This window comes from Suncus etruscus, chromosome 4 (genome assembly GCF_024139225.1).
Source record: "Suncus etruscus isolate mSunEtr1 chromosome 4, mSunEtr1.pri.cur, whole genome shotgun sequence".
NCBI lineage: Eukaryota > Metazoa > Chordata > Mammalia > Eulipotyphla > Soricidae > Suncus > Suncus etruscus.
In genome coordinates this window covers 79,506,297-79,523,024 of record NC_064851.1, presented here as the reverse complement: position 1 = coordinate 79,523,024, position 16,728 = coordinate 79,506,297, and the positions used below count along the sequence as shown (strand labels likewise).

The 16,728-nt window shown below is 35.5% G+C and overlaps 1 protein-coding gene across 1 annotated transcript in view; it reads left to right on the top strand.

The window, feature by feature from the left end:
* Positions 1-16,728, top strand: part of AK9 (adenylate kinase 9) — a 190,930-nt gene that overhangs the window by 78,443 nt on the left and 95,759 nt on the right. Inside the window, 1 exon segment of the mRNA XM_049772605.1 lies at positions 13,881-13,960. Within this exon segment, the coding sequence (XP_049628562.1) occupies positions 13,881-13,960 (80 nt within the window).

Sequence of the window (16,728 nt, the reverse complement as noted above, 5' to 3'; positions counted from 1 at the left end):
ATCTGGGGTATTTTCAGATTCTGGCTATTGTGAATAGCACCTAAAAGAATATAGGTGTGCAGAAAGCATTTTTGTGTTGTGTTTTTGTGTTTGTAGGGTATATTCCTAGTAGTATAGCTGGATCATTTGGGAGTGTAATTTCCAGTTTTTTGAGGAATCTCCATTTTGTTTTCAATAAAGGCTGACTAGGTAGCATTCCCACCAGCAGTGAATGAGAGTTACTTTCTTCCCAAATTCCTGCCAGCATTGACTATTCTTGGGTTTGGGGGAGTTGTATGTGTGTGTGTGTGTGTGTGTGTGTGTGTGTGTGTGTGTGTGTGTGTGATGTGTGCCAGTTTCTGTGACATAAGATGGTAACTAATTGTTGTTTTGATTTGCATCTCTATGATGATTAGTGATGTGGAGCATTTTTTCATGTGCCCTTTGGCCATTTATATTCTTTTTTGAAGACATGACTGTTCATTTCTTCTCCCCGTTTTTTTGATGGGGTTAGATGGTATTTTCCTATTAATTTCTGTCAGTTGCTTGTATATCTTAGATATTATACCCTATTCTGATGGGTGTTGGATGAGTAGTTTCTCCAATTTTGTGGGTGGCCTTTGGATCCTATCACTATTTCCTTTAAGGTGCTGAAGTTTCTCAACTTAATATAGTCCCATCTGTTTATTTTCGTTTCCAATTGATTGGAGAGTAATGTTTCCTCCTTGAAGATGCCTTTAGTCTCAATGACATGAAGTAATTTACCTACGTGTTCTTCTATATACCTTATAGTAGCGGTTCTGATAACAAGGTCTTTAATCCATTTGGATTTGACCTCTGTGCATAGTGTTAAATGGAGGTCTGAGTTTGCTTTTTTGCATGTGACTGACCGGTTGTTGAAAAAACTTTCCTTGCTCTATTTTGCATTATTTAACATTTTATCAAAGATCATGGGGCCGGAGCAGTGGTGCAAGGGGTTAGGCACCTGCCTTGCCTACACTAGCCTAGAACGAACCGTGGTTTGATCCCCTGGTATCCATTCTGGTCCCCCAAGCCAGGAGCGATTTTTGAGTGCATAGCAAGGAGTAACCTCTGAGCGTCACTGGGTGTGGCTGAAAAAAACAAAAACAAAAGACCAATTGCTTATTTGTCAGGGGAACATTCTCTGAATACTCAAGTCTAATCCAATGATCTGAGGGTATGTTTTTATTCCAATACCATGCTGTTTTAATGACTATTGTCTTGTAATACAATTTAAAGCTGGGTAAAGTAATGTATCCAATATTCTTTTTTCTAAGGATTGTTCTAACTATTTGTGAGTGTTTTTTATTCTAAATGAATGCTAAGAGTGCTTGATACACTACTTAGAAGAATGTTAGGGCTATCCGTAGAGGAATTGCATTAAATCTATACAATGCTTTGAGTAGTATTGCCATTTAGTTACATTAATCCTCCCAATACATGAGCAGTTATGTATCTTCATTTCCTTGTGTCCTCTTTTATTTCATAAAGCAGGGTTTTGTCATTTTTTGTATAGGTTTTTTACCTCTTTAGTTAAATTAGCTCCAAGGTTTTTGAGTTTCTGTAGCACTAATGTGAATGAAATTGTTTTATTATATTCTTTATTTAAAGAATGTGAATACAAACATGATTGTAGTTGGGTTTCAGTCATCCAAAGAACACCCCCTTCACCAGTGCAATATTCTAACAACAAATGCCCCCAATCTCCATCCTTCCCAACCAATACCTATATTAAAGACAGGCATTCTAATTCTCTCACTCATTAATATTGTCATGGTGGTTGTTAGTTTCGTTATTTTTCTAACTGCACTCGCCACTCTTTGTGGTGAGCTTGATATCGTGAGCCAGTCCTTCTGGCTTCACCTCTGGGCATTATTACAACAGTGTATTTTATTTTTCTGAAAACCCATAAAGCAGTGAGATTATTCTTTGTCTCTATCCCTCTGGCTAATTTCACTCAGCATAAAAAATTCCATGTACATCAACATATAGGGAATTTTCATTATGTCATCTTTCCTGATGGATGAATAATACTCCATTATGTATATGTACCACAGTTTCTTAGCTATTCATATTTGAAGGGCATTTTGGTTGTTTCCAGTCTTGCTATTGTAAATAGTGCTGCAATGAATATAGGTGTGAGGAAGGGATTCTTGAATTGAATTTTTGTGCTCCCAGGGTATATCCCTTGGAGTGATATAGCTGGATTATATGGGAGCTCAATTTTCAGGGTTTTTTTTTTTTTTTTGAGGCAGCTCCATTTTGTTTTCCATTAAGGCTGGACTAGATGGCATTTCCCACCAGCAGTTAATGAGAGTTTCTTTCCACATCACCACCAACATTGATTGTTCTTGTTGCTATGTATGTCAGTCTCTGAGATGTGAGATGATACTCATTGTTGTTTTGATTTGCATCTCCCTGATGACTAATGATGTGGAACATTTTTTTCATGTGTCTTTTGGCCATTTGTATTTCTTCTTTGAGGAAGTGTGTTCATTTCTTCTACCAATTTCTTGATGGGTTTAGATGGTATTTTCTTGCTAAGTTCTGTCAGTACCTTGTATATTTTCAATATTAGCCCATTATCTGGTGGGTATTGGATGAATAGTATCTCCCATTTGTGGGTGGCTTTTGTATCCTAGGCACTATTTCCTTTGAGGTGTAGAAGGTTCTCAGCCTAATATATTCCCATATGTTTATCTCTAATTCCTCTTGTTTGAAGAGTGCTGATTTCTTCTTGAAGATACCTTTAGTCTCAATGTCATGGAGTGTTTTACCTATGTGTTCTACATGCATTATGGTTTCAGGCCTGATATCAAGGTCTTTAATTCATTTGGATTTGACCTTTGTGCATAATGTTAGATGGAGGTCTGAGTGCACTTTTTTGCAAGTGGCTAACCAGTTGTGCTAACACCACTTGTTGAAGAGGCATTTCTTGCTCTATTCTGGATTTCTTGCCCCTTTATCAAAGATTAATTGATTGCATGCCTGGGAACATTCTTTGAATACTCAGGTCTATTCCACTGTTCTGAGGATCTCTTTATTCCAATACCATGCTGGTTTAATATCTATTGCTTTGTAATGCAATTTAAAATTAGGGAAAGTAATGCCTTCTATATTCCTTTCTCAATGATTGCTTTAGCTATTCGTGGGTTTTATTGTTCCAAATAAATTTCAGGATTATTTAATCCAATTCTTTGAAGAATATCATGGGTATCTTTAGAGGTATTGCATTAAATCTATACAATGCTTTGGGGAGTATTGCCATTTTAATTATATTAATCCTGCCAATCCATGAACAGGCTATGTGTCTCCATTTCCTGTGTCGTCTCTTATTTCTTGAAATAGGATTTTGTAGTTTACTTTGTATAAATCCTTCATCTCTTTAGTTGACTCCAAGATATTTGAGTTTGTGGGGCACTAATGTGAATGGGATTGTTTTTTAATGTCCATTTCTTCTCTATTATTATTACTGTATAAGAAGGCCAGTGAATTTTGCATGTTAATTTTGTAGCCTGCCACTTTGACATATTAATCTATTGTTTCTAGAAGCTTTTTGGTAGATTCTTTCAGGTTTTCTAAATGTGCATATCAACTGCAAACAGTGAAAGCTTGACTTCACCCTTTTGTATCTGGATGCCCTTGGTATCTTTTTCTTACCTAATCTCTAAGTGCTATGTCAAATAGGAGTGGTGAGAGAGGGCAGCCTTGTCTTGTACCAGATTTTAGAGAAAAGGCTTTTAGTTTATCTTCATTGATTTATAGTAGATGGCCTTGACTATATTGAGAAAGTTTCTTTCATTGCCATCTTGATGAGAGTTTTTATCAAGAATGGGTGTTTGACCTAATCGAATGCTTTCTCTGCATCATTAATATCATATGATGATATGATTTTTATTTATGTTGATATGGTGTATTATGTTGATTGATTTATAGATGTTAAACCATCCTGGCGTTACTGAGATGAAACTAACTTGGTCGTGGTGAATGACCTTCTCAATGAGGCATTGGATCCTATTTCTTAGAATTTTGTTGAGGATCTTTGCATCTGTGTTCATCAGGAATATCAGTCTGTAATTTTCTTTTTTGGCAGCATCTCTGTCTGATTTTGATATCAAGTTGATGTTATCTTCATAAAAACTATTTGGAAGTGTTCCTGTTTCTTTAATTTTATGAAAGAGCCTGAAAGATTTGGTAGTAGTTCCTCTTGAAAGGTTTGAAATAATTTATTAGTAAAACCATGAGTCTGGGCTTTTGTTTTGGGAAGATTTTTGATTACCATTTCATTTCCTCAATTGTGATGGGTCTGTTAAAATATGCTACATCAACTGTTCTATCATGAAAGGTTATGAGTTCAAGAATTTATCCATTTCTTCCAGATTCTCATGTTTCGTTACATAGAGTTTCTCAAAGTAGTCTCTGATTATACTTTGAATCTCTGCAGCATTTGTAGTGATCTCCCCCTTTTTATTTCTAATCAGGTTTATCAAATTTCTCTTGCTCCCATTCTTTGTGAGCTTTGTCAGTGGTTTATCAATCTTGTTTATTTTTTTCAAAGAACCAACCTTTGCTTTCGTTGATCTTTTGGACTATTTTTTGGATTTCCACTTCATTGATTTCTGTTCTTAGCTTTATTATTTTCTTTTGCCTACCTATTTTTGGTTTCTTTTGCTAATTATTTTTTAATTTTATAAGATCTGTCATTAACTATTCATGTAATTTCCTTCTTTCTTCCCGATGTATGCTGGCAAAGCTATAGATTTTCCTCTCAGTACTGCTTTTGCTGTGTCGCATAAATTCTGATAATTTGTGTCTTCATTGTCATTTGTTTCCAGGAATGTTTTGATTTCCTCTTTAATTTTATCTCTTAGTGTATATATACCATATATACTCTATACAATATATAATATATGCATATATATTGGTTTTGGATCCACACCAAGTGATGCTCAGGGGTTACTCCTGGCTATGCACTCAGAAATTGCTCCTGGCATGAAGGACCATATGGGATGCCGAGGATCAAACCTTGGTCCATCCTGAGTCAGTTGCATGCAATGCAAATGATCTACTACTGAGCTATCACTCTGGTCCCAGAGCTAGTATATTTTTGTTGGGTTTCATTCTAATTGACCTATCAAGGGGTGACAGGGCAACGTTGAGGTCTCCCACAATTATTGTGCTGTTATTGATATATTTTTTCAGATTTGTCAACAATTGTATTAAATATTTTACTGGCCCCTCATTGGGTGCATATATGTTTAGGAGTGTGATATCTTCCTGTTGTACATATCTCTTGATTAGTACGAAATGTCCATCTTTGTTCCTTACAATATTTCTGAGTCTAATGTTTGTGTCATCTGATATTAATATGGCCACTCCAGCTTTTTTAAGGGTGTTGTTTGCTTGTGTGATTTTCCTCAAACCTTTAATCTTGAGTCTATATTTGTTCTGTCTATTCAGGTATGTTTCTTGTAGACAGCAGTAGGTTGTACTCAGGTTTTTGATCTATTTAGCCACTCTATGTCTCTTAACTGGTGCATTTAGCCTATTGATATTGAGAGAAATAATTGTCATGGGATTTAGTGCCATCTTTGTGTGGAAGTTTGGTATGTCTGTTGTTGGTCTTGTCTTAAGATAAAACCTTCAGATTTTCTTTTAAGGCTGTTTTTGAGTCTGCAAATTTTCTGAGCTGTTGTTTGTCCATGAAGCTATGTATGCTTCCTTCAATCCTGAAAGTGAGTCTTACTGGTCCTCAAACTATGGGCCATGGGCCACATATTATATTTGTATCTGTTTTGTTTCTTCATTGCAAAATAAGAGATATGCAATGTGCATAAGAATTAGTTAATAAGTTTTGTTTTTACTAAAGTCAGACCCTCCAATGATCTGAGGGACAGTGAACTGGCCCCCTGTTGAAAAAGTTTGAGGACCCTGGCTGGTTTCAGTATTCTAGGTGAAGCATTCACTTTATTGAGTTTTGTCACTATGTCCCACCACTGCCTTTTTTAACTTGCTACTTTCAGTATTCTATCCCTATCTGTGGGATTCATCATTGTGACTAGGATGTGTATCGGAGTGCTTTTCTTCAGGTCTCTTTTAGTTGGTACTCTTTGGGCATGCAGGATTGTTTGCATGCAGTCTTTATCTCTGGGAGTTTCTCTGTAATGATTACCTGACTGCTGATTCTTCCTGGGGCTTTTCTTGCTGGGTCTCTGGTACTCCAATGATTCTTAAGTTGATAAGTATTAAACTTATCAAAGACTTCTATTTTCATATTTTCATCTGTTCACATTCTTTGAGTAATTTTTCCATTGTCTGATCATTTGCTTTAAGGCTTTTGTCTGATCTCTTCTGCTACATAGAGTTGTTATGCATCTCATCTTCCAGTTCACTGATTCTGTCCTCAGCTGCTGTTACCCTGTTGGAGAAGCTTTCCATTGAGGTTTTCATTTCGTCTGCTGAGTTTTTCAGTCCTTTTATTTCATTTTGAAGTTTTATGATTCTTCTTCATATTCTCTTGATTCTTATTTGTGTTCCGTTCAACTCTATTTATGCTTTCTTTGAGTTCTATAAACATCCTCCATATTTCTTCTCTAAACTCCTACCTGAGAGACTAACTAGGTGGTTGGCAGTTTTGGGGTCATCAGAGTTGCCATTTTCATTCTCTATGCCTGGTGTTGGCCTGCTCTGTTTCCCCATTGTCATAGTGTAGATTTTTATACATGTTATGGTGGTGTTCATTGGCTAGAAGATATGCATGGCCACGAAGCAGAGCTGTCATGCTCCTCTAGCTCCACCCTTTGTGGGTGGGACTGCTCACCTCCAATGAAGAAGAGTGTTCAAGGAACAATCACGGAGAGTATCAAAATCTCAGCTGCAGGACAGCAGGGAGAATGCCCAAGATGTCTGCTGTGTTTCAGGTCAAACAGGAGAAAGCAGCTTTACTGTCTGTAGGTGGGACTGCTCACCCCTGAAGAAGAGCCCTCAAGGAACAATGACAGAGTGGACCAAAATCCCAGGCCATTGGTCAGCAGATAGAAAAGACTCAAGATGTTTGCCTTATTTCAGGTCAAACAGCAGAAAACCAGCTTTACTGCCTATCGAAAGGACTGCTCACCTCTGAAGAAGATCTCTCATGGAACAATGGAAGAATATCAAAATCCCAGACCACAGGACACCTGGGAGAAGCCCCATGATGTCTGCCGTGCTTCAGATCAAACAGCAGAAACCAATAATCATTATTTTAAATGCATCTGATATTTTATACATATTACTTTCTGCAGTGATATGTTGACTTCCAATGTCTAAGTTCTTAGACATGGGATTTCTATATAAAAGATCAAATGTATATGCATTTGAATATTTTTAATTCATTTTATTTACTTTTCTTATACTTCTCTTATACTTCTCTTATAATTTTCTTATACTTCTCTTATATTCTTATAAGAAGTATACTTCTTATATTTCACTATAGATGAGTCAGCACTTCAACACTAATGAAAAATATATTCTCACCAGATATTTGTTTTCAGATTTAAGGTCTCCTTAAATATTATCATTACTATCTTGGGAAGGCAATAAACAAAAATCATTCTCCTGATTAAAAAGATACATTTAAAATATTCTATTTAATATAAAAATTGAAAGCAAATGTTAAATAAAATGTAAACCTTAGGCTGGAGCAATTCAGATTTAAGGTCTCCTTAAATATTATCATTACTATCTTGGGAAGGCAGTAAACAATCATTCTCCTGATTAACAAGATACATTTAAAATATTTTATTTAATATAAAAATTGAAAGCAAATGTTAAATAAACTGTAAACTTTAGGCTGGAGCAATAGCACATTGGTAGGGCATTTGCCTTGCACTTGGCCAATCTAGGACCAACAATTCAATTCCAAGAATCCCATATGGTCCCCAGAGTCTGGCAGAAGTGATTTCTGAGTGCAGAGACAGGAGGAACCCCTGAACACTGCTAAGTGTGATCCAAAAGCCACAAAAAAGGAAAATTCTCATGATGTTGTCATGCATAGGTCTGATTAGTTTGATTCTAGTCTTAATCATTTATATATTAAAATATAAATTATATTAAATCTGGTTTTTGTTTTTGTTTTTACAGGCCACACCCATTTGATGTTCAGGGGTTACTCCTGACTAAGCGCTCAGAAATTGCCCCTGGCTTGGGGGGACCATATGGGACACCAGGGGATCGAACCGTGGTCACGATCTTTCCTTGACTAGCGCTTGCAAGGCAAACACCTTACCTCTAGCGCCACCTCGCCGGCCCCTATATTAAATCTTTTTATGTTTCTTTCACTTAGCATTCTATTAAAAACATTTTTCATTTAGTCAGAAGGAAAATAAGATCATTTATACCATTTATCTTACTAACTTAAACAATATTTTATCAATTTTGACAGAGTTTCTTCAAAATTTCCCCCACCTCTCATTGGTGCCAGCACTGGTTATTCATACATAATCTTAGTGATGTTTACCAGTCTCTGCAGTGAGAGCCTTACTGCTGTGCTATTACTCCAACCCCTACTCTCTCCATTTTTAGATGGGGTTAGATATTTTTTGTTAACTTATGCCAGTAACTTATTTACCTTAGATATTAGTATTTTTTATATCTTAAATATTAACCTCTTTTCAGACGGGTATTGGGTGAATAGTTTTTCCCATTCCATGGGTGACCTTCAAAACCTAGTTTCCTTTGAAGCACAGATGCTTCTCAGTTTAATGTAGCCCCATTTGTTTGCCTCTGCTTCCCCTTGCTTGGACAGTGGTGGTTTCCTCTTTGAAGATACCTTAAATTTCAAAGTCATGGAGTGTTTTGCTTGCTTTCTTCAATGTACTTTATAGTTTCAGGACTGATATCAAGTACTATGATCCATTTTTATCTTATCTTTGTACCCGGTGTTCTGAGTTCACTTTTTTGCATGTAGTTGACCAATTATCCCAACACCACTTGTTGAAGAGGCTTTTCTTGCTCCACTTTGTATTTCTTGCCCCTTTATCAAAGATTAGTTGGTTCTATACCTAGGGGTTAGTCTCAGAATACTTAGGGTCTGTCTTTTTTCCAATATCATGCTGGGATTTTTGTTTGTTTGTTTGGTTGGTTGGTTTTTGGGCCACATACAGTGGTGCTCAGGGGTTACTCCTGGCTCTGCACTCAGAAATTCTCCTGGCTCGGGGACCATATGGAATGCTGGTGATCGAACCCACCACTGTCCTGGATCAGCCACATGCAAGGCAAATGCCCTACCACTGTGCTACCACTACAGCCCCAATATCATACTGTTTTAATTAATATAGTTTTATAGTACAATTTAAAGTTGAGGAAAATGATGCCTCCTATTTTCTTTTTCCCAAGGATTGCTTTAGCGAATAATTTAGTATTTTATTGTGACAAGTGAATTTCAGGAGTATTTGATCAACTTCTTTGAAAAATATCATGGGTATCCTTAGAGGGATTGCAATAAATCTGTGCAATGCTTTGTGAAGGATTGCCTTTTTTTTTTTTTTTTTTTTTTTGGTTTTTGGGCCACCCTGGCGTTGCTCAGGGGTTACTCCTGGCTGTCTGCTCAGAAATAGCTCCTGGCAGGCACGGGGGACCATATGGGACACCAGGATTTGAACCAACCACCTTTGGTCCTGGATCGGCTGCTTGCAAGGCAAACGCCGTTGTACTATCTCTCCGGGCCCGAAGAATTGCCATTTTAATGATGCTAATCCTCCCAATCCATGAGTAGGGTATCTATTTCTATTTTCTTGTGTCCTCATTTCTTGGAATAGTGTTTTGTGGTTTTCTTTGTCTAGGTCTTTTGCCTCTTTAAATTGACTCCAGGTGATTTTCTGAGACACAATTGTAAATGGGATTGTTTTTGTAATGTCTCTTCTCTTTTATTATTTGTGTATAAAAACTCCATGGATGTTGTGTGTAAATTTGGTCAGTTTATTACACAAATCTATTGTTTTTAGAAGCGTTTTGGTAGAGTCTTTAGTGTTTTCTAAATATAGTATCATGTCAAGTGCAAACAGAAAGAGTTTGACTTCTTCCTTTCCGATCTGTGTACCTTGATACCTTTTACTTGCCTGATTGCTAAGGCAAGTACTTCAAGTACTATGTTGAATAGAAGTGGTGAGAGGGGGCAATCTTGTGTTGTGCCAGATCTTAAAGGAATGGGTTTTAATTTTTCCACATCGAGTATAATATTTGCCATGGGCTTGTGGTAAATGGCCTTGACTATACTGAGAAAAATTCCTTTCATTCCCATTTGTTGAGAATTTTATCATAAATGGTGTTGGAATTTGTCAAATGTTTTCTCTGCATTTATTAATATGATCCTTTTGTTGATGTGGTGTATCAAATTGATTGACTTACCTATATTAAACTATCCTTGCAACTCTAGAATGAACACTACTAGGTCACAATGTATGACCTTCTTGATGAACTGTTGGATCCTATTTGCTAGAATTTTGTTGAGAATCTTTGCGCTGTGTTCAACAAGGTTATTGGCCTGTAATTTTCTTTTTTTTTTTTTTTTTTTTTTTTTTTGGCATTCTGTCTGCTTTTGGTGTCAGGTGATGTTAGTTTCAGAGAAACTATTTGGAAGTATTTTTATTTCTTCAGTTTCATGGAAAAACCCTGAAAAGGATTGGCAATGTGTCCTCTTTTAAGATTTGAAAGAATTTGTTAATGAATCATCTAGGCCTGGGCTTTTGTTTTGGGGAAGCTTTCTTATTACCATTTCAATTTCTCCAATAGTGATAGGTTTGTTCAGATATTCCAGATCATTTTGGTTAGACTTTGTAGGTTATAAGAGTCCAGGAATTCATCCATTTCTTCCAGTTCCTCAGTTTCTCTTGTTTTGTGCATAGAGTTTTCTGATTACAGATTAGAGATTAGAGATCTGCAGTATCTGTAGTAACCTCCTCCTCTTCCTTTCTAATTTGGTTTATTCAGTTTTTCTTTATTTCTTTGTGAGTCTTGCTAGTGGTTTATTGATCTTGTTTATTTTTTCAAAGAACCAACTCTTTCATTGATCTTTTGGGTTTTTTATTTTTGGTTTCTGCTCAGAGCTTTTTTTTAATTATTTTTCATCTGCCTATTTGGGACAAGCAAATAGGTTTTTGATCTTTTGTCAATTTGTAAGCTGTACTATTTAGTCACTTTTTTAGGCTCTTCCTTCCTTCCTAGTGGATTCTTGCAAAGATATAAATTTTCCTCTCAATAGCATTTTCTCTGTGTCCCACACATTTTGATAATTTGTTTCTTCATTCTCACTTGTTTCCAGGAATCTTATGATTTTCATTTTGATTTTGTCTTTGACCCACTGGTTGTTCAGCAGTGAGCTGTTAAATTTTCAGGTATTAAAATTTATTCTTGTGTCTGTTTGTAATTAACCTCTAATTTCAGTCCATGATAATCTAAGAAGGTAGTTGATAAAATTTTTATTCTCTTGATTTTATGGAGGTATGTTTTGTGGCTTAGCAAATGGTCTATCTTGGAGAATGTCCCATGCACATTGGAGAAGAATGTGTTTTCAGCTTTCTAGGAATGTGTTTTTCAGGCTTCTATGTATGAAAAGCCATATATCTTTTTCATACATATATATGAAAAATACACATGTATACATGATATATAATATATATGCACACAACAAGCCACTCTTTCCATTTCTTCCTTCAGGGCCAGTTATATCCTTATTAAGTTTTAGCTTGGTTGACCTATCTAGGGTTGATAGGACATTGTCAAAGTCTCCCACTACTGCTGTGTTGTTATTGATGTCTTTCTTCAAATCTATCATCAAATGTTTTAATTTTTTACACATATATAATCATTTTCTTCCATTTCTTCCTTCAAAGTCAGTATGTCATAGTAAAATTTTAGTGTAGTTGATTTATCAAGAGGTCTCAGGGTGGTGTTGAAGATTGCCTCTACTTCTGTGTTGCCACTGATATATTTTATTTATTATTTATTTAGCAGTTGTTTTAAGTATTTTCCTAACCCCTCATTGAGTGCATATATGTTTAAGAGTATGATGTCTTCTTAATGTACACATCCCTTGATTTTCAAGAAATGCCCATCTCCGTCTTTTATAACCTATTTAAGCCTAAAATATGTGTCTTCTGATATTAGTATGGCCACCTCAGCCTTTCAAGGAAGTCATTTACCAAAGGATTGTCCTCCAACCTTTGATTTTGAATTTGTGTTTGCTCTGGCTATTCAGATGTGTTTCTTGCAGGCAGAAAATAATTGAATTGATTTTCCAATCCATTTTGCCACTCTGTGACACTTAACTGCTGCATTTAGTCTGATAATATTGAGACTATTGTCATGGGATTTTGTGTCATCTTTTTGTAAAAGTTTGGTGTTTTTGTGGGGTTTGCCTTGACTTAAATTAAATCCTTCAATTCTTCTTTTAAGGTTTGTTTTGAGTCTGTAAATTTCTGAGCTGTTTTTCATCTATGAAGCTGTGTATTATTCCTTCAAATCTGAATGAAATCTAGCTAGGTGAAGAATAATTGGTGAAATATTTATTTAATTGATTTTTTTTTTCACTTATTCCACCACTGCCTTTGACCGTTAGGAGTTGCTTGTGATAAATCTGCTGTAACTCTAAAGGATGCTTCTTTGTATATGATTGTACTTCTTGATTTTGCTACACTCAGCATTCTAGCTCTGTGACTTTATCATTGTAACTATTATTGCCTTGGAATGCTTTCATTTGGGTTTGTTTTAGCAAGTACTTTTCTAGCATCCAGTATGCAGGTACATGCACTCTTCAGTTCTGTTAACTTCTTAGCATTATGTCTTTGACTATTGATTCTTCATGGAGGTTTTCTTCTGGGTCTCTGGAACTCAAATTATAGTTATTGTTTCTATTGAACTTATCCCTGAGTTTTATTATCTTCTCGCTTATTTTTAGGATTTTTCCCATCTTCTGTTCATTTATTTTAAGGCTCTTTCCAACCTTTTTGTTGTATGTTGTATCTGTGTTATGCCGCTCATCTTTCAGCTCACTTACTCTGCTTTTTCCAACTATTACTTTGCTGAGAAGACCTCCCAGTGAGTTTTTTTATTTTATCTATCAAGTTTTTCAGACCTGTTATTTCTGTTTGAAATTTTCTCATTTCTACTCTCATATCTTCAGTCTTATTGGCTATTCATTTGGTTTGTTTCATGGTTTCTTTAACATCTTTGAACATCCTCATCATTTCCTTTCTAAAATCCTTATTATAGTGGCTCTATGGGTGGCTGGTACTAATTGTGTCTTCAAAACTACCATCTTTACTCATTAAGCTTTGTGTGGTTCTGCATCATTTTCTCATTGTGACCTTTACAGTGTGATGGTGTTTTTTAATATGTTGTATTAGGGCTCATTGACAAGAAGAAATGTGCTGCTGTAGGGTGTAGAGTGCCCTTGCTTCTCTCATAATGCACTGGTCCCACCTATTCCATGTTCCAACTTGGCCCCTGATTACCTCTTATTGAGCTCCTCTCATGGCATTATGGTTCTGCCTTTTTTTCTGTACTTTCTAAAAATAATTTTATTACCATTTACCTTTCAATAAGGAATATAAAATGTATTATTTAATGTCGGCCAAGGGGGCTTGAAAATGGACATAATTCAAAGATAATGGTGGGTGGAAATTTACACTTGTTGTTGGATTGATGTTGGAGTATGGAATGACAAAAACAAATGTATTATGAACATCTATGGTCTTTAAATAAAGTATTTTATAATAAAAATGATTTTGAGTAGTATAAGCAATTTACTCCTTACTTTTTATCACTGTAAGTCTTCAATTTAATAATAATATGAGATGTATAAATGTACAAAGATAATTAAAATTTGGACCTTTCTATTTCAGAAAGTTAGAGGAGTTACTGAAAATAGAAGAAAAGAATAAAAGTTTTGAATTAATGAAGAAATCAAGAAGTAAAAATATTGGTATGATTAATGGTTTGTCATTTTAATTTGTGTTATTACTGAAATTGGAATAATATCTAAATTTTTATTTTATTCTAATTTAAATAATATGGTTACAATAGCATTCATATTCATCATATTGATATATAAAATTACTGCAAATACCCACTATTAAAATGTCCACAATTTCACCACTGTTCTTATATAATTGTAGTTGGGTTTTTTTATGTACAGTGATTTACAGTATTATTAATGTTCCAAACCCACACCCTTCATCAGATTGCCCCTTCCCTCCTCCTTTATCTTAGCAACTATAGTTCTTAATGTCAGTTATTGACAAGATGAGCCTATTTCCCAGTTGGTCCATGAAAGACCAGATTTTTATCTTTGGCCCTGAAGTATTTGATACCCTTTCATTCTCAATGTGTTCCAACTTTAATAATAAATTATATGGTTGTTGGAGCAATGAGTTTATAGGAGAAAGGCTTATGGCATAAAACCCTACTCAAAAAACCTACTGAGATGAGTGGGACAGTGTAGTTCAATTGGTTGTCCTTATCATGGATGCCACTAAACTGTTGAATTACTTCATTTAGCAGGATCCTACATGAGTTAAGATAATAGCAAAAATAGGGCAGGCAAGATAGCATGGAGATAAGGCATTTGCCTTCCATGCAGAAGGATGGTGGTTCGAATCCCAGCATCCCATATGGTCACCTGTGCCTGCCAGGGGTGACCTCCGAACATAGAACTAGGAGTAAACCCTGAGTGCTGCCGGGTGTGACCCAAAAAACAACAACAAAAAAAATCAAAACTCCATTGTGCCCTTTTTATTGTCACTTAACCTATCACCTCCAATACAGAAGACCTTACTCTGAAATTTATTTTGAAGCCATAGTTGTTAACCCGTGGTCTTTGAAGTGAATAGAAAAGATCTGGAAAGAGAAAATTTCACTACAACATTATTTTGAATTATCTTTAACTAAAAACATAGTATTTTCCTCAACAAAGTGATAAGCCACAATAGTATTGGCATACCTTCATTCTAGCACTAGTAGAAATTAATATATTTTATATCATATTCTAACTTTATAGTCTACGTATGCATATCATTATTTTCTGAATAAACTAGCTGCTATTTCAAGTTGTATAATACTTTAGTAACAATTCACAAATTTCCTGTGTTACAAAAAATGCTTTGATATATTAATAATTTATCACAGTGTATTATAATTGATTTTTGTATACTTTTGTGTGTTTTATGGACCTCTAAATGTCCATATGGAGTCAGAGAGACAGTACATGGGTTAAGACACTTGTCTTACAGGTGACTGGCACCATTTCAAAGCCATATACCACATGTGATCCTCTGAGCACGTCCAGGTGTGATCCCTGAGCACAGATAAGACATGAGTAAGCCTAAGTACTGTTGAGCGTGGCAAAAATAAATAAATAAAAATAACAAATAAAAATAAATTAAGGTCCATAAATCATATAGACTGTCACAAAAGTGTCTAAGTTTATCACTATATTATAAACCACAGCCAAAGTGTGAAATAACCACCACATTATATAAAGTACCTAACCTAGGTACAATTAAGACCTATTTATAACAACATAAATACATATTTCAGAAATAGAACCCTTTTTTAGCCATAAGAGTTATCAGATTAAAGACATATTGAGTTTCTATTGTAGACTATATAACTTCATTCCAAACCCTAATAGTATTGGCAAATGCTAATGCTGTTTGGATATCTCACCATAAAATCCTCCATATAACACTAAATTCAGACAATCCAGATTATTTCATTGGAAGCCAAATGCTCTGCACTTCTGGTTGGGCCTCAGGAGTAAGGACACTCTAAAATGCTTTTCTCTAAATATTGAATCATCCATATTTAAATTAAAATTCTAAGGCCTGAACTATTGCACACCCCTAGAATCAGTTTCAAGATAGGTGTTTACTGGGAGAAGATATTCCCATAATATTTCCTGAAGTCACTATTTACCCATTTTCCTGAAAGATTTCTATGCATATTTTATGGTTCAATTATGCAACATAAACTTCGATTTAAAATTATTTAACTTATATATATATATATATATATATTGACAAGTCTATGGTTCCTTTTTTATTTTTCGTTTGTTTTTGGGTTTTGGCCACACCTGGTGACGCTCAGAGGTTACTCCATGGTTCTGTGTTCAGAAATTGCTCCTGGTTTGGGGGACCATATGGGACTCTGGGGATAGAACCCTGGTTCATCCTGGGTCAGCCATGTGCAAGGCAAATGCTCTACTGCTGTGCTATTGCTCCAGCCCAGGGTGCATTGCTTTTAAGTAGCTTCAAGAAAACACATGAGGGGCCAATGCAACAGCACAACAAGTAGGGCATTTGCCTTGCATGATGCCAACCCAGTTTTGATCCCTGGCATACTCTGGTCCTCTGAACATGGTCAGATTACATATGGTCAGAGTGCATAATCAGGAGTAATCCCTGAGCATGATAATATATATTAAGCTGTCTAGTGCTGCTCAATAGACGCATAATGAAATATTAAAAGGGAGTCACACAAAAATTTATAAGTGATAGGTGGAATTAACTATATTTTATTTACTATATGATATCTGAAACATTATTTTAGCATGTGTTTACCAACATTGATAGTGTTTATGTTCCATGTTTCATGCCAAGTTTTTGAAGTCTAGTGTGTATTTTTATATCTGTACTAGCCACATTCAAGGACCCAAGAACTTCATGGCTCATGATCATGTGTCAGATAATGCAA